Source organism: Podarcis erhardii (genome assembly GCF_964252035.2).
Source record: "Podarcis erhardii genome assembly, chromosome: 7".
Taxonomy (NCBI): domain Eukaryota; kingdom Metazoa; phylum Chordata; class Lepidosauria; order Squamata; family Lacertidae; genus Podarcis; species Podarcis erhardii.
In genome coordinates this window covers 51,848,482-51,874,544 of record NC_138511.1, presented here as the reverse complement: position 1 = coordinate 51,874,544, position 26,063 = coordinate 51,848,482, and the positions used below count along the sequence as shown (strand labels likewise).

The 26,063-nt window shown below is 45.0% G+C and overlaps 1 protein-coding gene across 2 annotated transcripts in view; it reads right to left on the bottom strand.

Annotated features, from left to right (window-relative positions):
- CDYL2 (chromodomain Y like 2) overlaps positions 1-26,063 on the bottom strand; it is a 71,307-nt gene that overhangs the window by 42,119 nt on the left and 3,125 nt on the right. Inside the window, exon 1 of one of the 2 annotated variants that reach the window (XM_081871953.1) lies at positions 22,280-22,919. The exons of the other annotated variant lie outside the window; for it this stretch is intronic. Within the exon in view, the coding sequence (XP_081728079.1) occupies positions 22,280-22,303 (24 nt within the window). The 5' untranslated portion in view covers positions 22,304-22,919. Of the gene's footprint in view, positions 1-22,279; positions 22,920-26,063 lie in introns of those variants that run through there. 2 annotated transcript variants of the gene reach the window in all.

Genomic DNA, 26,063 nt, shown 5'->3' with positions numbered 1-26,063 from the left:
TATGTGCTGTGTGAAGTAATACCTTTTTTTTTTTTGTCTGCCCTGCATATATAGCCTAACAATGAACAGGATCCAGAAGGTGTGGCAACTGCTGTAAGGTCATAAGTGAAATGAAAGTTTTCTTTTGCTGAGGCAAAGAATGCTCCAGGATTAGGTGACTCTGCAATTATGCATGGAATTTATGATCCCATACCAGCACGTCATTTTCCAGCAAAAAGTAAATGGCACCAGTCCCTCCCTCCCTCCCTCTGTGTGTGATTGTAAAGTATGCACAGAAAGAAGCAGTGACAGTAATGCATAGACCGAAGGCACAGCATTGCATCAAAGACAAAAAGAACAATTTAAGCTTATATAGGAAGGGGGTCAAGCATTTGTTACAACTTTGATATGGCCCAGAAAATGTGCCTAAACACACCTAATTCTTCTAATCACAATTACTTTATATTTAAGACATCAGAAGTGGTCTCACACCAGGCTCAACAAATGGTGTATTTCAGTTGTCATCAGCCCTCCAGATTCACAGGTAGAGGTTTTCCACATGGGCTGCCATGTGACCATTTAACTGGAAACTGAACATGAGCCCCACTCTGCATGCAAAACATGTGCTCTACCATGAAGCTGTGGTCCCTTCCCTGAACATGTGTGGTCATCACATGGAGTGGGACGTGTGTTTGGACCACTGCAATCCATTCACAAGCATCTAAGATTCCTGCTGGATCAGATGAAAGGTCCATCTAGTCTAACATTTTCTTTTCCATGATCAACCAAATGCTTCTGAGATGAGGGCAACAGGACTTCTATGCTGCCACTCAGCAGGATAAATCTATATAGTATGTATGTATACAGGTATCCATCCATCAGTCCCATCCTCCTTTCTATCTGGGAAGTGTCTGTGCATGAAGTTTTATGGCCCCTTCCTGGAGTATTTAAAAGGCATTTTACTTACTGGGTGCCATACTGTACTAATAATAGCTTCTCCAAGCAGCTTGAAAATCTTAAAAAAGAAAAAACCAGCTCTCTGAACACCTAATAGGTATTTCAATTTTTAAAAAAAAATTGCTAAAAGTGTGACATTTTTAGGATCTGTGCATAATGGAGATGGTGGGGATGCTGGTCAACACATATAAAAGAGACATTAATCAAATCAAGACAGCTTCATCCAATCCCATTAAGAACACTTAAGATGGAAAAATTCTAAAGGAGTCTGGCATAAGCTAAACATTTTTCTAAAAAGTGAAAATCAAAGACTGTGTATATAGTTCCAGATTACGTTCATGACCTGTTAAGAGTCTTGAGTCTATATTTCCAAAACTTCTCTTTTCTTTCTAATATTCCCAGATTTACTGCTTCCAACTAGGGTTCCCAAACTGTGGTCTGCGGACCACCAGTGGTCTGTGAGTTTCATTCATGTAATCCACAGCATGTCTGTGGATCTGTTGTTGAAGGTGGGAGATGGCACATCAAATGTTCACATTGATTTTTAATTGCATTTAATTGCTTCTCTCATTTCTTATATTGTATTTTATTGTATTACAATTTTAATTCTATGGAAAGGAGTTCAAATTGTACTGAAATAAAATACAATAAAAGAAATAAAAGAAGCAATGAACATACAATTAAAAATCATACAGCACCTAGCACAACACATTTTATTTGCTACAAGGGGCAGAAAAATCATCAAGTGGTCCACCAAGATCATTAGCAATAGGATATACTTCCAAGTCAGAGAGATTGTGGCTTTCAGAGTTCCAATGTTTTGAAACAAATAGTTGGAGGTGCTTTCTTCAAGATTGCTGATTTGCTGGTTCGAATCATGTATGAAGTCTATGGCTATTTCCCCAACATTATGGATGGGGTACCCCATGCTGAAATGTTTAATTAAACACAGTCAATTCTATCTATCTTTAGCCATTCACTTTTTTCATATATTACCATATTTTTCCATGTATAAGATGATGCTTTTTGCTAAAAAAAAATTAGACAAAAACTGGGTGTCGTCTTATACACTGATAGTGAATGCAAAGTGGGGGGACGTGCGATTAATGGCAGAAGCAAGCAGGCGATTGGCAGCATCGATTGGGCGGGTGATTGGTGGCTGCGGCAAGGCCTGCTGGCGATTGGCTGTGGCAATTGGGCAGGCGATTGGCGGCTGTAGCGAGGCAGGCAGGTGATTGGCAGCTGAGGCAAGTGGGCGGGTGGGCTGTTGGTGGCGGTGAGCAGGCAGGCAATTGGCGGATGCAACCAGGTGTGTGATTGGCAATGGCAGGGGCAAGCAATTGGCAGTGGCGGGAAGGCAGGTGAGCGATTGGTGGAAGTGACCCCCCCCCAAAAGCTAAACAACTTAATTTCTTAATTCTGAGTTTTTAAAAAAGGGGGTCATCTTATACATGGGGTCGTCTTATTCATGGAAAAATATGGTACTTAAGAGTCTGAGAGTATAGTTCTAGGGCTCTTTCTTTTCTGATTTTCAGGATTAATATGACATTCTGTTGATGCAAAGCAAGCAGCGATGGGGGTGGGGGGCAGAGACAGCTGTGCACAGAACTGAGAGCTCTGGTTCTCAAGCCCTAGAAAACTCCTGACAATGCACAAATTAAAACCTGTGAACGTTAGGCTTAGTAGTTGCCAATGTCTATTCAAACCCTGCACTTTGTATCTATAAAACATCCATGCTTGCATTTCATACTAGTTTCCAATGTGCTCCAGCACTCTCTGTGTTGTATGTGGGTGGGGGGTTGGACGCCTGCTCCCGCTGCTCCAGTTTAACAATGCAACTCTTCTGGAATGAATCCCGTATGTGGTCCTGTATGAGAGATTTCTCGATCTGCCTCTTCCCACTTCCACCTTTGTGAATTCTAGCATGCTTGCTTACTTGGCCATGATTCATACACCTGCAAAGAGGCAACAATCTCCGCATGCTGGATGCAGGAGCAGCGGGGAGTCCCTGCCACCCACTGGGCACCTAATATTACTCCAGTGTTCCATGCAAAGTATAAAGGTTGCAAAAGTATGATTTTTGCATTCGTACTCGCTTTTCTGTCATGGATACTTTATGCAGGGATGGGGACCCTCAGGCCCGGGGGACAAATGCAGTCTTCAGGGCCTCTTGGGACTCTCCCTAGGCATATCCCTTCTCCTTAGGCCACATCCCTCAGCAGGGCTTGTTCTTCCACCCAGCTTGCCAGCACCTTGGTAAAACATGCCTGAACACACAACACCTGTAGAATACCACCATCTCTCTCTTCCATGAAAAACACATTTCTGTGAAACCTTTGGAAGTGTACTGAGTAAGTGTTCCAAAAGGGGAGGTACAAAAGTGATTTTTTTAAAGGAAAAACAAGGGAGCCCCCACCCCAAAGAAACCCAGATGAATGAAGACTGAGCGTGTTCGGCAATCATGGAATTCTTGCTGATTATAAGGGGTGGACAAACAGAAAACCAGGAGGCAGAGAGGATGAAACTACCTGAAGAGGCTGCAACATTTTGCTGTTCCCACATGCTACAACTGGTAAGGTATAACAGAAAAAGATGCATGTATGAAACCAACCTGCTGGGTAGGCCTTGTGTAATGAACAAAAAGTTGTTACAATAATACTGTTCTGAAATAACAGCTTCCTTTGGGGAGACTGAAGTAAGGGGCTATTTTAATTTATGTAAAACCAACACAGATGTGAATAGTTCCTTGCATTTCCATTGCTCCACCAGTGTTTTCATGCATTGAGATGGCTGGATATTAACCTTTGATGCTTCTTGTGCTCTTCACAATTAAGAACAATTCATTCTTTATTCAAAAAGGCTGACACCACCAAGATGCTTATGTCATACAATAGATTATGAAGTGTTTTCTCCCCCCATACATGGGATAATGAGAGACAGAGAGACAAAGCAAGAGAGAGAGAGAGAGAACTATAGAAAACCAAAAAACGCTAGGCTGCTAAAAGGCTAATGAATGGACAATGGAACATGTTTTTCCACACACAGCAGTTAGTTGTCACAATCAATTCTTTGATGAAAAAAAGGAGTTGATCCTAACTACATTTGAATTTTACGATTGTTTGGGGCAGGACATGTCTGAGCATTCGGTAATTATATGCTTATGGAACAGCTCACGTCCCCACTGAAGTCATCAACTTGTACTTATGACATCATAAGTACAAATTGTTTGGGGCTCTCAAAACCGGTATTCACAGCCCACATTCTACAAAGTTATCAGTAAGGGTATCATGGGTTCCACTGTCAACTGCTTTTCTGAAATCAAGCTATACAATGTCCATGGGGTCATACCTAACGCTAGTCATAACCAAAGTAGACCCATTTATTTTAATGGACATCATTAGCAATGGGTCAACACTGAATAAAACTTGGCTGTGTACAACCCATGGTGCTCCCTGTCTACCAGTAGATTTATCAGAGTCTATCAAATAAGATTGTTCTGACATGATGCACTACTGATAAACTCATGCTGGCTTCTAGTAATCTTTATCCCAGTCGCTATCTCTCTTGGATTTGAATTTATTTTATGTATGTGCTGCTGTTGTTTAAATCTCACTCATGTTTTTAAATATGAATTTTTAAAGCAACTTTCAGGGTTTGTTTGTTTTTACAACCAAGTGGTGTATAATTTTATGAAATGTGTGCATGCGTGTGTGCGTGCAACTGTTTTATATATGATATTATATTGTAAATCGCTTCAGGGTAGTTCATAGGAAGAAATTAATAAATAAAATAATTGTAAGCAGTGCAGTCTTTCTTAGATGCTGACAGTCTTAATAAACTGTGCTAGAATTCTGCCTAGTATTAACAGCAGGCTGACTGGTCTGCAGTTTCTTCACTTTCTGAAAACAGGGGCCACATTTGCCCACCTCCAGTCATCTGGCACTTCACCTGTTCTCCAAGAATTATTGAAGATTACAATAAGCAGCTCTGAAATAGTTTCTGCCTCTCCCTTCAGCACTCCAGGGTGTAATTCATTTGGCCCTGGAGATTTGAACTCATTTAAGGTGTGTCTAACCATCACCATACCTATTCTGGGATGCAAGCCCCTCCTATATCATTTGTTCTACATTTCCCAGGTTGAATCCAATTCCCCTTGTGGGAGAAGACCAAGACAAAATAGGAGTTGAGTAGTTTCCACCTTCTCTGCATCAACTGTTAAGGCTTCGGCATCTTCTCCAAGCAACAGACCTAACCCTTCCTTCTTGTTCTTGCTCCAGACAAAACGAGAGAAGTCCTCCTTGTTTTTAGCATCTAAGTCTCAGCTCATTCTGGGACTTATAGCTTTTCTGACACTGCCATTACAAGTAAGAAGTATCCTAGTCTACTCATTGTTGACTATATACATCTATGCATGTCCTTTTAAAGGAAGGATGGGGGACCATTTTCAGCCTGAGGACTGTATCCCCTCCTGGGCAGCCATCCAGGCAACATGTCAATGGTGGGAGGGGCCAATGAAAAAACAAGCAGAGCAACAAATGTAAATTTTACAGTAGGCTACTGTCTACCCACATCCACATATCCTCCATGCAAGTGAAAAAAGATCAATTATCAATGTTATATATACATATATAGAATCACAGAGTTGGAAGAAACCACAAGGGTCATCTGGTCCAACCCCATGCACTGCAGGAATCTTTTTGCTCAACATGGGGCTTGAACCCATGGGCCTGAAATTAAGAGTCTCATGCTCTACATGCTGAGCTATCTCCAGCCAGGCAAAAACACTGAAGGGTGTGTGAAGCAGAGCCAGTGAGGGGTGTGGCCTGGGATAAGGGTGAGTGGCTTGGAAATGGCATGGGGAAGAGTCCCAAAAGCCAGATGGAGAGGCTTAGCAGCCTTTCTCAAGCTGTGGGTCCCCAGATGTTGTTGAACTACAACTCCCATCACCCCTATCTAGCAAGGCCAGAGCTCAGGGATGATGGGAGTTGTAGTCCAACAACATCTGGGAACCCACAGGTTGAGAACCACTGGCTTAGAGGATCAAAACTGCTCCTCATCAGAGAGCTCCTTGTGCAGCTGCACTGGGCATGGAAACGGTTTGTAATTGCGCCTTCGGTATCTCTGTTTGTGGTGCTGCCCCAGCAGTTGCTTGGTTGGCTGTGACCTGTGATAGGTCCTTCTCTGTGGTGGTTCCCTGTTTGTGGAACATCCTCCTTAGCAGGATGCACCACTCTCCCTCCCTATTATTGATATCTTTCTGCAGTAGTTAGTTGAACTCTGTTTTAGTTTTTTCATAACAGTTTTTATTGTATATGGTGTATGGTTGTTTTTATGTATTACAGTATATAAATATTTTTTCAAATAAATAATTAAATATTAGCTTTTAGGGGAAATTTAAGACATTCTAGTTTGCCCAGCCATTTGATGGCTAAAAGTTCTGTCCGTGGCAACCTTGAAATTATTGGATTGTGTTTAGTGATTGCTTTTAGGAGTTTTTAACTGTTTTTAGACATTTTAACTGCATTGTTTTAGTACTGACATGTTTACTGCCCTGGGCTCTTTTGGAGGAAGATTCAGGTTATAAAATAAATGAATGAATGAATGAATGAATGAATGAATGAATTTCACTTTTTAAACTCTCCCAAACATCATCAACCTTCATTCTCCTTCAGAATTTCTAGCTATGAATTCATACTCAACATTTCCTTGAACTCCTTTCAATCTGCTTCCCTAAACTCTTATTATGCTTAGATTCTCACATCTCTTCCTATCACAAATTCCAAGATGATACTGTCACTTTCCCCCAAGGTTCCTGCCACTTTCACTCCCTCAGCCTTATCGGTCAGGATAGCAGGACTCCTGAACCTTCCCCTCCACCTTCTGAGCTGTGAGGTTGTTAGCAGGACAAGTCAAATATTTATTGGATGTTCCACTTGGAACAGAGTTAGACCTCCAGCGTATGTCAGAATAGCTGAAAGTCCTCATTACTACTATGACTTGCCTCTGCGAAAGTTGTATAATCTATTTCAGGGAAACATCATATATGTGTTCCAGCTGGCTAGGCAAGTCTAGAGCATAACAATATCACTTTTGCGTCTCTCTTCTATCCTTATCAACAACTGGGTATGGACAAGAGAGAAAAAACCATGGCTCGCTGTGATGTTTGAATGCAATCATTAATATAGCACATTCATATGGCTGCTACTTTAGGGGTCAAATGAAGTGAATGAATCCGACTCCTGCAGTAAATATGGATAGGGTGGTTCAGCAGGTGCCAGTTCCTTAGCAGTCCATATACCTTAGACTCTAAGTTCTAGAGGCATTATTGCAGGTACTGACTCTACAAAGCTAAGAATCACATTTGTTGTTCCACCCACTTCTGTCTACGGACCTGCCCACCACTGGCTTACAGACTCTGGAAGGTTGCTCATGAAGGAATGTGGGCCTCAAACTGAAAAAGGTTCCCCATCCCTGCACAGAACACCAAGGTGTGCTCTCACAGGTAACTCTGACACGTCATAAAGGATAGTTCCTGAGTCACACCCTAGACACACCTTTATGTTCCGTATTTTGTATTGCCCCCCCCCAACACATTTGACAGTAATGGGCTAGCAAGTCACACAACGGAGGTTAGATTACTGCAGATATTCCTTTACTTCCCCTCCAAAACTCCAGCACAATAAACAGCAGTTAACACTTTCTTTACTTCTGACACCGATAAAATTGGCTGTGTCTTTGTAAAAAAACAACCTGTACTACTTGGTAATTACATTATTGCAGTTCAGTTATGTCAGTCTTCTTGAAAGACACATATTGTTGTTAATCTAATTCAATCTGGGAGGCTAAGGCATATGAAGGCAAGTGGAATTTTCGTCTGCTTCTCCAGGTTGTCAGCAGTCACTATCCAGAAACACACTGCATTATTCTGCTTTTTATAATGTAATTAGGAAGTTGCCCTGCATTATGACAGGCAGTGCGTGTTTCTGCAGAGCAAGGGTGGGGAACCTCAGATCTGGGAGCAAGTTGCACCCTCTCTGAGCCTCTTCTCTGGCCTTCTGAACGCTCCCCAGGCCTCCCCCCTCACTAGCCCTCCTTGAATAGGTTTGCATGGCTGGTATGTGTCATTGAACTCTGATAACACCTCTTGCTTGTCTGGATGAAGGATAAAGAGGGGTGTCCGAGTGAGTGTAGAAACCAGCTTATTCTATTAAGGGGAACGTTTGCGCCCATTGCTCTGCCTACTTGTGCCTCTGGTCCCAGCCAACACAAGCACATGGCCTTTGGAAGGCGGCCCAAAATGGAATGTGGTCCTCGGGCAGAAACCGTTTCAGCACCTTTCCTGTGCTGGGAGAAAGGTCTTCTCTGTACACATCCCACACAGCACCTGAAGGGATTAATCAGCAGCAGCGCTGAGTGAGTCATTCGCCACTATCCCCAAGGTCAGTACAGTACTGCATTTTGCACCACAGGGGAATATAGCAGCCATTCATTTGTATGGGATAAAGCAAAGAGATGCAACCCGAAGACACTACTGGGTTGGTTATGGTAACGCTGACTTCATGCCCTTGCTGATTCTGCTCTTGCTCCCTATTCAGGATGCCCCAGACTCTGACTGAAATTCATTTACTTTTAATTAATTCACTGCTGTATCTACAGCAGTGACCAAAGGAAGAATGACTGCTGGGAGGAACGCAGAGAGAAAAAACGCCATGGTGCACCTGTAGCAGCAAAACCGGACGCCTTCATCTGCTATATCTGCAATAAACACGTCTCTCTCATTTCATTCTCTCCTTGTCACAGCAGGTGCTGTAATACTCCAACAGTTTGACTTCACCCCCAAAGGCGAACTCTTCCATTGTCACCCAAGAGAGACGGATGCCATCATCATCATCATCAACTACAACCTGCAACAGTGCTAATAAGAGTAGCTTTGCAGACAGGGATTTGGGGAGGGCGGGGTTCAATTCAGTTCACATTTAAAGAAAAACTTACTTAAGACACATTTAAAGACAGACCTACACCGAAAACAATACATAAACCAAAATGCAGCCAACATTAAAAATGTGTACTTCTCCAAATTTTGCAATGCTTTTCAATCCAGACACATAGTATGTACAAAAGTGTACATACTAGGCTAAAGTGTGCCTAAAAATGCATATACACATGAAAACGGTGTTGAAATTCCTAATAAGAGAAATTGCTTTGGAAAAATTAAGGGGAAAGTATATACAAAAATGTGCGTAACAGGATAAATTTGCACTAAAATGCAGGTTAATTTTCATGAGGGCTTAAAAAAATAATCCACAAACTGATAGAGAAGTTCTGAACATTTAGAAAATCAGAAAGGGAGAGAAACCGAAATCCACATATTCATATATCCCTATTTGAAGGTTATATGTAGTAAATAAAAAAAGTGGGGGGAGAGGCAGGAACCAGTGATTCATGCTTGCTCTTTCAATGGTTCTGGTTTAATGTTCAAAACTCCATGAGTTGTACCTGCTTCTGAAACACACAAATTATCTGAAAGGGAAGACGCTCCCCTTCCCCCATTTATTTCATAGACAGAAGCTCCTCCACCAAGTGGATAACTCATCATATGTTTATCAGAGTCCAACAAAGGCATGGGCCCTATATCGTGGTTAAAATAATCTTCCTGTGTTTTCACCTAAACGTTTTAACAAGTATCGCCAACCCTATCATCTGTCTGTCTGTCTGTCGGTCTGTCTGTCTGTCTGTCTGAGATAGATAGATTTTTTTTTGGGGGGGGGAGGGAGAACAAACATTCTTCTCAAGCATGAAAAGTGTAAAATAGTGTATTTTAAAAGCAAATACCACCACTCCTTCTTTAAAGAAAGCTAGCCCAATTTTTGTCCTATAGAGCAGATTTATTAGGCAATTTGGGGCTGCGGCAGAGAGGGAATTCACAGAATTGCTCCCCTCTCTGTTCTGCTGATGGTTGCTTCTTTCAATGGAGTGTCCTGGATTCTGCTGGCAGAGAGGCTCTAGTACTGTGGAGGTCCCCACTCCATCTGTCATAACCCAGTTATGTAGCTTCTTCACAGTAATATCAGCAACTTAAATATATTTTCTTATCAATGGGACAATGGAAATGGATTTTCTGTGCCCTAATGGTAGCCAAGAGGAATTGGAAAAACAAAGGTATGATACCCTTCAATCAATGGACTGACAATATGACATTACTCATACTTTATGAACGGACTGCTTACAGGCACAGACTCTGTATGGATAAATACAATAACATAAGGAATGAGTGTATACAAATAGTAGTAGGCTACTAACATTTACATAAGCACTAGGCCAATAACACTATACAATGTATACAAGAATGTGTGGGAATATTGTATATTGCTTTTGCTTGTGTGTGTGTATTTTCACTTTTATATGTATCTTTGTTGTTGTTTGCTCTGTATCACTTTGTTTCTTTTAATTGCAATCACCTTAATAAAACATAAATATTTTTAAAACTTAATATCTTTTCATGTGGTAGAGATGTGTCTGGTACACATAGACATCTCCCTGCCCCTTTGCAAGTAGCAGCATTTTCTGAAACACAGGATAACTGTGCAAGATTCTGTTCCATACGGTACACATGATAAGCAGTGGACCACTTTACATTAAAAATCAATCTATGATTAAAACAGATTGTCTGGGAAAGAAGGGGAGGCGGAGAAAATAAAGGACTTTTCAGAATGAATCGGGTCTTGCCACTACTGAATTCTGCTCCAGAAATTCTAGCGGCTGCTCCAAAATTTGCCATGCTTTTGCCAATGGTAAATGATTATGGAACAAGCATACTATGCATATGTGAAAATGACTTTAAAAATAGCTTTAAGCTACAAAAGCCATGGTGGAGTGAGGCAGCAAGCAAAGCACATGTGCCCAAAAGGACTCAGGATATCATTTATTTAACGAACTGATGCGTGGCTACAACCTGCTAAAACGTGAGCAAATATAATTCTGCCCACCCAAAACTGCAAGATTTGAAACTGGGACTGCAAAAGGCAGCTCCTCCCACTGTTTTCACTTCCGCAATCCATCTCAGCCCTAGCTTTGATCTTGCTGAGATGCATTTCTCCTAGAACTTCATTTCTGCTTTAAGCCTGGTTGTGAGATCGTCAAGCACCTCTATTCACAGAGGCCGTATTTAACTTTTGTTGATGAAGAGCTTTTAAGATTGAACTGTTCATTATCCTTTACATTCTAGAGCAGAGCACAATGTGGAGAATGCATAAGGATATCCCAAGTCAACAAGGGTTTTTAATGAGTGTCAATAAACAATGCTGGAATTTACTACTTGTGAGCGTATATACTAATTCTGTTTGTCATCAAAATCACTAAGGTCTCTGTATCAACATGCTTAACAGCTGCCTGAATTGTAAAAATTAAACTGTGGAAGGTTATGCCCTCCTCCTATCACTTATCTATTATACGTATAACAACCTTCCCTACATACACTCCTAGGAACCAGTCGCTCATCCAGGCACTGATCGGGGACACAATTTGCTTAGCTTCAACTATCTTATGACATCACATTCTCCAGGATCGCTTGCTTAATTAATGGCTTGCTTAATTAATGGCTTAAGTGTGCAATGCTGGTGCTGGTTGCTGCCTAGTGGGGCTTAAGGGAGCTAAGGGGTCACTATTGGGGCCGCTAGCCAAGGTAGAAGTGGGAACAGAAAAACCGTTGCACAGGCTTCCTGGGGTCCCGGATGGAGCCTGATGCTGTCACATGACAGCAGTAGATACCCTGTGACGACTCAGCCCCTCTCTGCTCATTCTGGGGCCTTTTTACTGACTGCAGTCAGTAGTAACCACCAGCAGTATTTAAAGGATTACAGTATTTCCATGGGATGAAAACAGAGTGTTCAAATGCCCTGACGGATATCATTGACAAGTATTTCATTTAGGTTTCATGGGGATACTTAATGTCATCAGTAGTTTCATTTGATTTGTTCAATGACACTGGGCATGATCCACCCCAAAGAAAGCACCTTCAATTTCCTCTCTTTTCAGTAAGGGTGTTGAGTAGGGGCTTCCACTGAAATCAGTGCAATTCAAAAGCTCTTAGCTTTACCGTCATCTATGTTCTAGATTCAAGTCTTCCCGCTCTTGTGATAATTATACATTCAAAACCACACCACAAGTGCACTTAAGAGAAGTAAAAGCACTCTTAAGGTAATCCTGAGATACAAACAAGTAAAAAAATACATAAAAAATTTGCAGGAAAATTTAAGAGCGGAAAGACCCCCAAAACAGCCCAAAAATATATCAATGACAAAAATTGAGAAGGAAAACAACTGTCAGGTGGGATAGAAGAACCGAACAGAGTGGCTGGAGCAGGATGACACACACACACACACACACACACACACACGTGCGCTAGAAAGAACCATCCCATTGCCTGGACAGGTGACTTCCTGGTTCACATTGAGAAGCTATTTTTAATTTTCCCGTAGGACAGAAGAGAGAGATTGCACAGAGAAACTGAAGAATGGAGAAACTAAAAAAAATGATACCGTAGCTGGGACTGGGCACAATTCCTTCTACTCTGCCCCTCGCCAAGAAACTGAAAATGGAGGGGGAAACCCAAAGACATAGCAATTATTTTCTAAATGTAAATTAGTGAGAACTTCCAATAGTGCCCCCTTGCAATAGCTATCGATAGCAAGAGATCTGTTACACTTATGAATGATTTCCAGTTTAGCTGAACAGCAGTTTCCTGACCAAAGCACCCCCAAATCAAAGAGGTCTACTTTTGTTGGTGCAAATTCTTGTGTTAAGGCATTGTGCAGATCCAACCCTGAGACTTCCACATGGTTGGTATATAAACACTTAAGTCTGCATTTTCCTGATTCTCTGTTTCTTACACTGAAACAGTGCAAACTCTGACACATTAGGGCAGTGTTTCCCAACCGGTGTTCCGCGGCACACTAGTGTGCCGCGAGACGTTGCCTGGTGTGCCGTGGGAGGGCACACTCATTGAAATTAGAATTAGACTTTTGCCCCCCGCCCGCCTTCAGAAGAGGTCCAGGACCTCTTTGCTCCCCCCTGCCTGCCTTCCCGGGAGAGCGGAGAAACGCAGCGTGTTTCTCCGCTGTCCCGGACAGCTTTTGAAGGCAGGCAGAGGGGAGCAAAGACTTTCGCCCCCCGCCCGCCTTCAGAAGAGGTCCAGGACAGCGGAGAAACACGCTGCTTTTCTCCGCTCTCCCGGGAAGGCAGGCAGGGGGGGAGCAAGGACTTTTGCCCCCCGCCCGCCTTCAGAAGAGGTCCTGGACCTCTTCTGAATGCGGGCGGGGGGCGAAAGTCTTTGCTCCCCTCTGCCTGCCTTCAAAAGCTGTCCGGGACAGCGGAGAAACACGCTGCGTTTCTCCGCTCTCCCGGGAAGGCAGGCAGGGGGGAGCAAAGACTTTCACCCCCCGCCAGCCTTCAGAAGAGGTCCTGGACCTCTTCTGAAGGCGGGCGGGGGAACAAAAGTCTTTGCTCCCCCCGCCTGCCTTCAAAAGCCGTCCAGGATAGCGGGAAGCGCTTCCCTGCTATCCCGGACTGCTTTTAAAATGCTGGCGGTGGGGAGCAAAGCCTTTCGGCCCCCGCCGGCCTTCCTGGACCTCTTCTGAAGGCCGGAGGGGGGGGGGAAGGCTTTGCTCCCCACCGCCAGCATTTAAAAGAGGTCCCTGGAGATTTCCCTATAGGCTTTCTTCTTGCGAAGCAAGCCCATAGGGAAATTCATCTTGCGAAGTGCCTCAAAAAACGGAAAACCCTTTCGTCTTGCGGGTTTTCAGTCTTGCGAGGCATTCGTCTTGCGGGGCACCACTGTATATATAGTCAATATAGGCACAGAGTTAATTTTTTAAACATTTTCTAATGGTGTGCCTCGAGATTTTTTTCATGAAACAAGTGTGCCTTTGCCCAAAAAAGGTTGGGAAACACTGCATTAGGGCACTGCCATGTGAGAAGTCAACATCGCTTCTGCAAGAGCTCACAGAACAACCCTAATGTGTTTTCTCCTTCCGCTCACAATTCTTTGGAACTAAGCCATAGTTATTTTAAATGCCTACAGGTTAGTTCACACAATGCCTTTCCTGACCATGTGAACAATCCACATTCCCATCAACCATGCATTTCTGCAAATAAATGTAATGTATGGTCCTGGATAGGGAAACTTATGATCACTGCTATGATTCTGCCCTCTCTGGCAGCTGCAGTCACAGAAATTTCGACGAGCCATATTTATCATTAGACATTTACTTTTTCCCACACAAGTGCATAACAGGAGAAGACATTTGACTGCTTGTGTTGACAAAAAATATATATGTATTTTTGAATCAGCCCATTGTTCCTTTAACAGCCATTTGGAGCAACTGTAGAAACACTTTCTCATATTCCTAGGAAAAACTTAGGGATCAGCTCTTTTATTGAAACAAAACGCTGAAAATAAAACTGGGCTTTTGCTCAAACTGTACATGTAGGGGGAAAAACACAGACTGCTGTGTTAAAAACACAGTGTAAGGAACTTTCCGATGGTGAAATTTATACTGCTCTCTTTTTCTTCTGCTCTGTCTGCCCAGGGTTCTGTGCGGGAATTTCATAAATTGGTGCCTTTCATAGAATCATAGAGCTGGAATGGACCATTGCAGCAGCCAGCATCCCTTACCATAGACTGCCCAACCTCTGCTGAAATACTCCCAGAGAATGAGAGCCCAGCGCCTCCTGTGGCAGAGCTTGTTCCAGTGTAAAACCACTCTTACTATTAAGGAGGCCACAATTCTGCTTTGCATGCAGAAGGTCCCAGATTCAAGCCTCTGGATCTCCAGGGAGGGCTCAGAGAAAACCCTGCTTATGTCTTTGCTGCTTGGCATCTCGTTGGCCATTATGGGGAAAAGGATGCTGGAATAAATGGACCTTTGGACTGAACAGCAAGGCTGGTTTCAGATTAGAACCAGTTTTCTAGAGTTAGAACAACTCCAAGTCTGATAGGCAATAAGTTGTGGTCTGTGTGGGGCTCCTGAATTTGGGCTGTAATGAATAATTTCTTTTTTCAGTTTGTTTGGTCCCTGAATAAATGAGTTTTAGAAATAGTTTCCTCACACCAAGCCCTACCCATCAAAACTCTTTGACTGTAAGTCAGAATACGCACATTTATCCAATCTGGTTTTATCCTAGTGCTTTCCCCACCTGTTACTTAAATGCCATTTTATCCCACCTTCTGTTTACTTCTGGTTTAGTTACATAGGTAGGCAACTCTAGCCAACCATATTGGTGAATAAGATGACATCATTACTCAGTATGACCAATGAGATATGGAATTGACAATGTTAAGTGAGGGCAAATGAAATCAGCTGAGAATGAGGGTACTGATTCAGTGATTTGGCTACATGAGGAAATGAATCCAAATGAGAGACAGATTGACAGACAGTAATACAAATCAAGTGGCAGACAGTCACAAAGGAATTGCCAAGAAATAGTTGAAGGGGGAGCAGTGCTGAAAATGTCTGCAAAATACAGTAAAGAGTTTGGGGCTAACCAAACTCAGAACAAGCCTGCTATAACTGGCTCTGAAAATAACACTTAAATTAATAATATTGACTTAATTCCTTAATTGAACATTAGGTACCTTAATTAGACACCTAAGTTATGTTTTCTGCTTTCTGCAGGATTTAAACTTGCTTTTTTAAAAAGGCCAATGGCTGGATTTCTAAGATGTGAAAACTCAGGACTGTATTTCAAGTTACCTAAGTAAACTCATTCTAAATGACAAATAGCTCACAATTTTTAAATTGTAGTACAGTAAACCACATTTCACATCCTCAGAATATATATATATACACACACACACACACACACACACACACACACACATATATATGAGAAATATAGATCAGGAAAACATAAAATGCTGTGACTAATTTGGCATTTTATATGTTTAAACTTACCATGCATTTTCATTAATTCTATACACAACTCTCAAAAGATGTAAACATGATATCATAAAGTCGGAAAGATTAAAAGCACGGGGCACAATCCATTCAACATCAAGCGCTATTGTGTTCCACTGATTTCAGCTGTGAAGTTAAGCGTGTGCTTAATTTCCCCCCCTTTTCAAATGAATGAGAACAATTTTAGTTGGAGAGTATGCAATAGCAGCACTTACTGGCACAGGCTCAAAAACTGGATTTGTCCAACATGTGCCATTTCTATTGAATGGAAGGGTAGACAGCACAACTTCACAAGTTCCACACCTATTAATGGAAGGGTAGCAGCTATTCTCTACTACAAGTGTCATCTTCACATGCATTTAGGAACATGGGAAGCGGCCTTATAGGTAGTCAGACCATTGGTCCAGCTAGGTCAGTACTATCTACCCTGACTAGCAGTAGCTCCCCAGAGTTCCAGGCAGGGTTTTCTCTCACTTCTAGCAGGAAAAGCTGAGAACAGAAGCAGGGACTTTCTTCAACCACTGAGCTACAGTCATTCCCCACATTTGCTACATGGCCATTGGATAGTGCATAGAAGGCAATACTTTGTTCTTTCAACAAAACCTCTAAGAGGAGATTTTAATCCCAGTTTGATCGATACTGGATTTGATTATATATATATATATATATATATATATATATATATATATATGCAGTTGTTTTAAGACATTATTCCAAATGTTTTAAGACATTATTCCAAAGAATTTGTAAAAATTGTATTGTGAAATCTTTTCCAGGAAGCGATTCATAAATGAAATAAATAACCACTAGGTTCAAAATTGGGAAAGGAGTACGGCAAGGCTGTATATTGTCTCCTTGCTTATTTAACTTATATGCAGAATTCATCATGCAAAAGGCTGGGCTGGATGAATCCCAAGCCGGAATTAAGATCGCCGGAAGAAATATCAACAACCTCAGATATGCAGATGACACAACCTTGATGGCAGAAAGTGAGGAGGAATTAATCAACCTTTTATTGAGGGAGAAAGAGGAGAGCGCAAAATATGGTCTGAAGTTCAACATAAAAAAACACGAAGATCATGGCCACTGGTCCCATCACCTCCTGGCAAATAGATGGGAAGGAATGGAGGCAGTGAGAGATTTTACTTTCTTGGGCTCCATGATCACTGCAGATGGTGACAGCAGCCATGAAATTAAAAGACGCCTGCTTCTTGGGAGAAAAGCAATGACAAACCTAGACAGCATCTTAAAAAGCAGAGACATCACCTTGTTGACAAAGGTCCATATAGTTAAAGCTATGGTCTTCCCAGTAGTGATGTATGGAAGTGAGAGCTGGACCATAAAGAGGGCTGATCGCCGAAGAATTGATGCTTTTGAATTATGGTGCTGGAGGAGACTCTTGAGAGTCCCATGAACTGCAAGAAGATCAAACTGATCCATTCTTAAGGAAATCAGCCCTGAGTGCTCACTGGAAGGACAGATTGTGAAGCTGAGGCTCCAATACTTTGGCTACCTCATAAGAAGGGAAGACTCCCTGGAAAAGACCCTGATATTGGGAAAGATTGAGGGCACAAGGAGAAGGGGACGACAGAGGTTGAGATGGTTGGACAGTGTTCTCAAAGCTACCAGCATGAGTTTGACCAAACTGCGGGAGGCAGTGGAAGACAGGAGTGCCTGGTGTGCTCTGGTCCATGGGGTCACGAAGAGTCAGACACGACTAAACGACTAAACAACAACAAAACCCTATCTTGCGCCACCCTAATTCAATCTTGGCATCTCTTGCTATTTCTCCTCTTACTGATTTTCCTGAGAACTCATACATAGGCCACAAAAAAGTCAACATGAATTATGAACTGCAGATGCTGAAAGTGCTCCATTTAGTCATGACTCTTTGATCACTGAGATCGTAATCGTAGGTAGCAAAGTAATTTTACAAACATTACAGATTACTGCTATTAGAAAACTAATCATCATCATCATCATCATCATCATCATCATCATGACTATCCACACTTCAGCAAAAGCCTGTAAGCACAATCTCCAATATTAAACAGGGCATCATAAGGACATTACTAACCCAAAGGACATGTGAAAATATTTCTCCAGTATAGCATGTTAAAATAAAGATACCCAGCTACTTAAAACACAGAGTTTGATGTCGTCAGAGTGTCCCATCTTCCCTGGCCATGTTAGTTGTGACTAATGGGAGCTGTAGTTCAGCAGCATCAGGACAACCAAAGATTTCCGACACTTGCTATAAGCAAAGAGTTTGCCCAACATACAGGTGATGGTCTGATGTCATCCATCTGAAGATATGTTTTAGTTATGCTTGTGAACAATGGATGCAGGTGTTCTCCATTCTGCATATTACTTAATGTAAAAGCAACCACTGAGGGAAAAGGCAACCTAAAAACCAATAATCAGTAATATGCAAAGCTGCCTATCCACAATTCTGGTAGATAGCCAAACAGTGTAAAGGTACTTGTGATGTTAAGATGATTTTGAGTATCCTGTAACAGCAACATAGGAAGCTGCCTTACAGAGTCAGGTCATTGATCCATCCAGCTCAGTTTAAACCAGAACTTGTCAACCTGGTCCCTTCCATGTCTTAGACTAAAACTTTCATCAGCCCAGAGCTGCTGTTGAAAACATCTCTAGAGCATCTCTAGAGCATCAGGCTGGTAAAAGCTGGTCTACAGTGACTGGCAACAGCTGCCCAAGGTTTCAGATGGGGATTACTCCTGTCCCTCTCTCGAGATGTTAAGGGTTGAACCTGGAACTTCTGTCAGCAGAGCAGATGCTCTATCACTGAGCTACAACCATTCCCCAGAATGTTGTTCACTACAATAGTTTAATAGTGTTACTTGTAGAAATTCTGCTTGATATATTATTTGTATGTTCCATGAAGAATGTAAGATAATCAACAATCTATCTTCTCAGGCACAATCCTGAAGCGCACATATTTTCAGAATATTTCTGAAGAAAAGTAGGAATAGCAATAATGTCTATACGAATGCAATGCCAGCTTCATGGAGAAGGATGAATGCTTTCTTTTAGCACCCATGTGTGTATTCATGCTGAAATATTTCCAGAGTATGAAATAAATGTAAATATTTGCAATAAAGTTCACACAGCACAAAACAAATTTTTATATCAATAAACCAAGCAAACACATTAAACCAAGCAAATAATCAATAGGCAGAATTTCACCAACAATGGTGGAGTTGGAGAAGAGAGAAAACCGATGCAATAAGCTCCCTAGCAGGCTACAAACTCAAACCTATGCAAGCTTCAAGCAAAGGAAGCTAAAGGCATCAATATAAATCGGAGCAGACTTCTGAGTAGCTGATGTCACCTTGAGAGATTCTGTTTGCTCCAGAAGAAATCAAGTTGTACCACAAAGGGTCAAAACTTTAATTGCTCCTCAAGGGCACTCAGATGCTAAAGATGCATCCAGACTCTTCCATCCATATCTGAACACCTGTGCCTTTAAATCATCCATAAAACACCAACAAAAGATAAAGCAACTTGTAGCTATGCTTACTCCATAGAGAAAACAAATAAGGAGAGCAGGAGGTACAAAAATCCATTTGTTCCATTTTCCAACATTCGTTGTCTGCCCTTCCTCTCAGAGTGCTCATCCTAATAATCCTCAAAGGTTGAGCACAAAGCTGTAATTCAAGACAAGCATCTAAACTTGATCCAGCAAAAATTTGGCCTTCAAAGTTAAAAACCACCACATTAAAAATAGCCATCAATACCACTAACTTAGCTTCATTGGTGCAAATAACTCTGGTTCAGCAGTCACTGCTTAAAAATCTGGTGTTACAAATGGCCTTTAAGCAGCACTAACGCGTATGAAGTCAGCACTGCTGGAGATAATTAATATACATTTCTTTATTCAGGCAATAGATATGATCTGGTGATTTGACTTCTGGAATTGCAGTTACGGATTTCCCAAAGCCAACTAGGGAATGGTTCACCGACCTTCTTGGCAGAGCCTGACACCAAGATCTACTGTGGGATACATGGTTTCCTGGATTGCAACCATTGTGTTTAATATTAGTTGTCACCTCTGCCACATATTATTTTTCCAAAGAAAGTATAATTTGTATGTCTTACAGACCAGAGAGACTAGTAACATCATCAACTACCTTCAAAATATTACAGGCATTAACATACCACTCATACATTTTATTATAAACACATTATCAATATGGGAGTTCTAGGAAGAGAGGCTACAAACTTCCAGTTGGGATTAATCACCATTAAGACTTTAACATTAATTTGAATTAGCTAATTAATCCACTGAATTGGTTAATTGATCAATTAATTGGCTGCAAATAAGTCTGCTAATTGTCTGAATAATCTTTATGTGGAGGGTGAGCATTATTTTTTAAAAGAGGGAATCTTCTAGGAGCTTCTATTTTGCTCAAGTCAAGACTGTATTGTGGAACATCTGCTGCCACTTCTTTGTGGTGTCTAAAACAGCTATCAGCACATAAGATGCCCCACAGGTAAACCCAATATCGGAGCCGATTTAAATCTCAGGCATGTTATGTGTCAAACTCTAACAAATGGGTTTTATTATTTTCAGACTTGTTCCGTTGGTAGCCTTGATGGTTACTAGCTGTTGCTAGCTACACAATATCAAGTTCGGTGTACCTGTACATTATGACATTAAATTTGCTTTATTTAGACTGGGGAAAAGCTGTAGCTTTGAGGTAGAGCACTTGTTTTCCATGTAGAAGGTCCCAAGTTCTATTTCCAACATCTCCAGGTAGGTCTGGGAGCATTCCGTTTCTGAAGCTATGGCCAGCCAGTGTTTTTTCAACCTTGGATCTTCTAGTATTGAGGAACTGCAATTCCCATCACCCCCAGCCCACCTTAGCCAATGGTCAAGGGAGATGGTAGTTCAACCACATCTGGGAACGCTGGTGTAGACAATAGTGAGCCAGATGGAGTCAACAACTGGTATGAATCAAAATAAAGCAACTCCCTATGGGTTGCATCCCATAGAGTAGAACCACCGAAATGAATGGACTGACTAACAGACCCTGCAGTTTCAATGGGTCAAGTGAGTAGAACTTAGATAGATACAACCCTGTGTCATCTGAGGTAGAGGTTTGATGGCACTTTGGATGGAGAGGCTTTGGTACAAAGTGTAGACCAGCCATTAAAATTCTGACATGGAGTGTGATCCAAAGATGGTCATCTAGAGTTTCCATTGGGTTGCCAATGCCCCAATTCAGGACTTCAGACCCCTGACCAACCAGATAGTTGGTGTGCTACTTTCTGCACTTACTTCCTCTAGTCCAAAATCATGGAACAAACACAGGCAGCATCCTCTAATCCACATGGAACAATCTAATAGGATCTACTCAAGTTAACATGGTGGGGATCCCTCTCTCCTTTTGCACTTTAATGCTGTATGATAAACTAGTAAACCGGCACAGAATGAGTGACACTTTCTTCAGAAGACTTGATCAAAGCAATTCACTTGAAGACCTCCAGGCTAACCCAATGCAGGAACAACTGCCTCCCCAAAGACCTTCTCTCCCAAGACCCCACCAAACTTTGACAGCCCACCTCCCAACCCCAGCATCCTTGAGCGCACCTCCCCCCCCCCATATCCCCCAGCATGCATTGGTGTCCACCAGAGGCTCCAGCTCCTCCTCACCAAGCCCCTCCCCCGTGGCTTACATCCGCCCCCTGGGGGCAAGCCTGGGAAGCCCCCGAGAGAAAGAAAAACAGGCAGCACTTCCCTCTTCGCCAAGACTTTGCGCCACCGCGTGCCGGGGCGCAACCCTCTCTCCTCTCTCTCTCTCCTTCCTGTTGTTACCGGGTTGGGTTCCGAGGGCGGTGGAGGAGGAGGAGGAGCAGTCCAGAGGACTTTACCTGGACTTTCCGCCCCGGGGGCTGTCCGGCTGGGGTGCCCCCTCCCCCTGGCCCGCTAACTCTCCTCTAAGGCCTACTCAGCTCATACCCCGTGGAAAGTGGCGGGGGGGGGGGTCTCGAAAGAGAAAGCAGGGAGGGAGCGCTTCATCCATCCCTCCCGTCAGCAGCAGCAGCAGCAGCAGCCGATCTGCCACCCCCCTCCGCCTCCTCTCCACCTTGGCCATTTCCTCTCAGTTCCTCCAGGAACTCCAGAGGGGGAGAAGGAGACCCCCCGGCGCCCCCCGAGAGAAAGACCCCGCGCGGAAAAGACGCCTTGGCCAAACAAGCCCCCGCAGCCTCCTTGGCCGGGGCGTCCCTCCTTCTCTCCCTCCCTCCCTCCCTCCTTCCTTCCTCCTTTCCTTCCTTCTCTTCCTCCCTGCCTGCTTGCCTGCCCGCCTCCTTTCGCCGGCTGCCCTCCGGCCAAGCCCCGGACAACCGCTCCGGCGCCGTACCTCGTAAAGGTCCCCCGAAGCCATGCTGGGCTGCGGGACTCGGGCGCCTCGCTCTCTCGCCGGGCTCCTGAGCTGCTCTCCCTCCGTGTGTGTGTGTGTGTGTTTTCTCTCTCCACCACTCGCTCTCCGAGCGGAGCGAAAAAACTGTGCTGTGCAGAATGACAGGCTGTGTGCGCAGAATCGGAGGCGAGGGGAGACGGCGAGAGGCAGGCGGGCGGGCGGCAGGCGGGCGGGCGGGCTGGCGTAACCAGCAAGAGCGGCGGCGGCGGCGGCGGCGGCAGCAGCAGTGGCAGTCGTGGAGCGGCAAGAGAGCGGCGCTCTGCATGCGTGTGAAGGAGTCGTGTGTGTGTGTGTGTGTGTGTGTGTGCGTGCTTGCGCGCGGGTGTCTCTGCGCCTTCAGGAACTCCCCCCCCCCACTACCCACCCTAGTGAAGCGGCACAAGGGCGGGGAGGACAAAAAAGGGAAGGCTGATGATCCCTCCGCATGGCAAACCCCCCAACGAGCAAAAGTCCCTGCACCTTTTGCCGCCGCAGCTGCACAAACGCTTGCCCGTTCCTCCAAAGAGACCCGCCAGAGGTCCTGGCAGACCAAGGGGAATGGGCTCACAGGGTAGAGCATCTGCTTTGCACGCAGGTTCCACCCCCAGCCTCGTCCGAAACCCTGGAGAGCCACTGAAATATACTCGGAGTCGCAAAGTGATTTCATGCTCTTTATTCAGCTCATAGTGGTGAGGAGGAATGAATGAATGTCCCCTCAAAGTATCTGCTTTATATACATTATTTACACAATGGGCTGCACATGATTGGCTAATTCCAGGATTCTACTGTAGGCCAATCAGGTTGTGGATTCACTTCTATCTGGAGCATGATTGGGTGGTTCCTGCTAACCAATCATACTGCTGCATTGTTCTAGGACCAATCAGACTGCTGCATTCTGAATCCTATTGTTCTAGGACCAATCAGACTGCTGCCTTTTGGAGCCTATTGTTCTAGGACCACTCAGACTGCTGCAGTTTGGATCCTATTCAACTCAGTACATAACACCCCTCCCCTCTAAGTTCCAGTCCTGCCCGGAAGGTCGCATTCATAGTCCTCAAGGTACGCCGGTGGCCTACGTGTGCGTTGCGGCCTGGGGTGTTCCCTGGTCCGGGGTTCAGGTTCTGGCTCGTGTTCCAAGGATGGGGCTGTTTGGTCTGGCGCAACCGGCTCGCTCAGTCGTGGTTCTGGTTCCGGTGTCCTTTCGGCCTCGCGGGTCCTCTCTGTATTTACTGATTCTGCCTCTCCTGCTTGCCCCTGCTGCTCTATGGGCCTCACTGCCCCACTGTTCCCTTGGGACTCCTCTGACCTGTCCTCCTCCTCCTGGTTTTCTCCCGGGAATCGTCGCCGTATCTGGTCGCAGTGGCGGCGCCAGCATTGCCCCCCATCTGTTAGCACCTCGTACGACACGGGGCCCGTGACCCTGGTGACTGTGGCAGGTACCCATGCAGGGCCTGCCCCAAAATTCTTTGCGTACACTGGGTCCTGGGCCTCGAAGGTCCGGGGGTTCCTGCCTTCCCCCACCATTACCTCATCCTGAGCTCTATCGGGGTGAAGGCGGTCCAATCTGATTGCAAGGCGCCGACCCATTAGTAGTTCAGCGGGGCTCCGGCCAGTCGCTGAGCTGGGGGTGCTGTGCTGTGCTAGAAGGAATGTGGCAAGGCGGTACTCCCAATCCCCTTGCGTCATGCGGCGAAGGGTGTCCTTGGTGGTCCGCACCATGCGTTCTGCTTGGCCATTGGTGGCAGGGTGGAATGGCGCCGAACGGATGTGGCGGATGGCGTTCTGCACTGTGAAGGTTTGAAATTCTCCTGATGTAAATGCAGTCCCGTTGTCTGAGACGAGAGTGTCAGGGAGCCCGTGGGTTGCAAACAGCCTGCGTAGTACCCGGATGGCTGCGGACGTAGAAGTGGACGGTACCAGTGCGACTTCCAGCCATTTGGTGTAGGAGTCCACCACTATGAAGAATGTTTTCCCCTGAAAGGGGCCAGCGAAGTCCACATGCAGGCGTGACCATGGTGCTCGGGCGGACTCCCAGGACTGGACTGGGGCCCTTGGGGGATCTGGGCGGGATTCCTGGCAGGCCTGGCAGTGTTTGACCCAGGCCTCTATCTCTCCGTCGATCCCCGGCCACCACACATAACTCCTGGCAAGGGCCTTCATTCTTACTACCCCTGGGTGTGTCTCGTGTAGGGCTGTGAGGACCCTTTTGCGGAGGGGCTGGGGAACAACGACCCTGCTTCCCCATAACAGGCACCCCTTATGGGCTGACAGTTCATGTTTGCGGGTTGTGTAGCCGGCGAATTCTGGCCCGGGGCTGCGGCTGGGCCATCCCCTCCACACCCAGTCCAGGACCCGGGAGATGACCCTATCTTTCTTGGAATGGTGTGCAACTTCTTGTGCCTGAATGGGGCGGTCAGGAAGCAGCTCCAGGCTCATAACCTCTTGTGCAGGTGCTGGGTCGGGGCCTGTTTCCGGTAGTGGTAGCCTGCTGAGGGCGTCTGCATGGCCCATCGCCTTTCCAGGGCGGTGAATCAGTGCATACTGGTAGCTGGCAAGGAAAATTGACCACCTGAGGACGCGAGGAGACAGCACTTGGGGGGTCTGCTTTTCGGGGGCAAACAAGCCAAGCAACGGCTTGTGGTCAGTCACCACGGTGAAGGGCCGCCCGTACAAGAAATCATGGAATTTTTTTACTCCCTTCACGATTGCCAGACCCTCCTTGTCGATTTGCGAGTAGTTCCGCTCGGTTTCGTTGAGTGTCTGGGAAAAGTATGCTACCGGTACCTCTCTTCCATCCGGGAGTTGGTGTCCCAGGACAGCGCCGATGCCATAGGGCGAGGCGTCGCATGCTAGCACCACCGGCAGCCTCTCGTCGAAGTGTGCCAAGACCGAGTTTGAGACAAGCAAGTCCTTGACTGCCTGGAATGCGGCCTCCTGGCGCTGGCCCCACACCCAAGGGGCCCGCTTGTCCAGGAGTCTGTGTAGGGGCTCCACTACCGCCGCCTTGTGGGGAAGGAAGGAATGGTAAAAGTTCAATAATCCCAAGAAGGCCTGAAGTTCAGTCTTGTTCTTGGGCGCTGGGGCATCACAAATGGCCCGTACCTTGTCCCCAGTCGGGTGAACCCCTTCTGCATCCACCATAAATCCCAGAAAGTCCACTTGAGGCACTCCTAGTAGACATTTTTCCCGCTTCACCTTGAGACCCGCCATCTGGAAACGGTGCAGAACAGTGCGGAGGCGGTCCTCAAACTCCTCTGGTGTGGGCCCGGCAATCAACACATCATCAAAGAAGGGGGTGACACCAGGAATCCCTTTAAGGAGAGAGTCCATTAGATTCTGGAATATGCCTGGTGCCACGCTGACCCCGAATTGCAGCCGCTTTACCCTGAACGCTCCTCTGTGCGTCACAATCGTCTGTGCCTCTGCTGTGGCCTCATCTACTGGCAGCTGTTGATATGCTTGGGCCAAGTCCAGCTTGCCAAAAATTTTCGACCCAGCCAGGGTGGCAAGGACATGGCTGACCACTGGCACTGGGTATGCATGGGCCATGAGGGCCTTGTTTATGGTACATTTGTAGTCTGCGCAGATGCGGACCGAACCATTAGGCTTGACGGGTGTGACGATTGGGGTTTCCCAGGGGGCATTAGGCACCGGCTCCAGCACTCCTTGCTCCACGAGTCGGTCCAATTCCTCGTCTATACGGGGTTTCAGGGCGAATGGGACCCGGCGGGCCTTGAGCCTGACT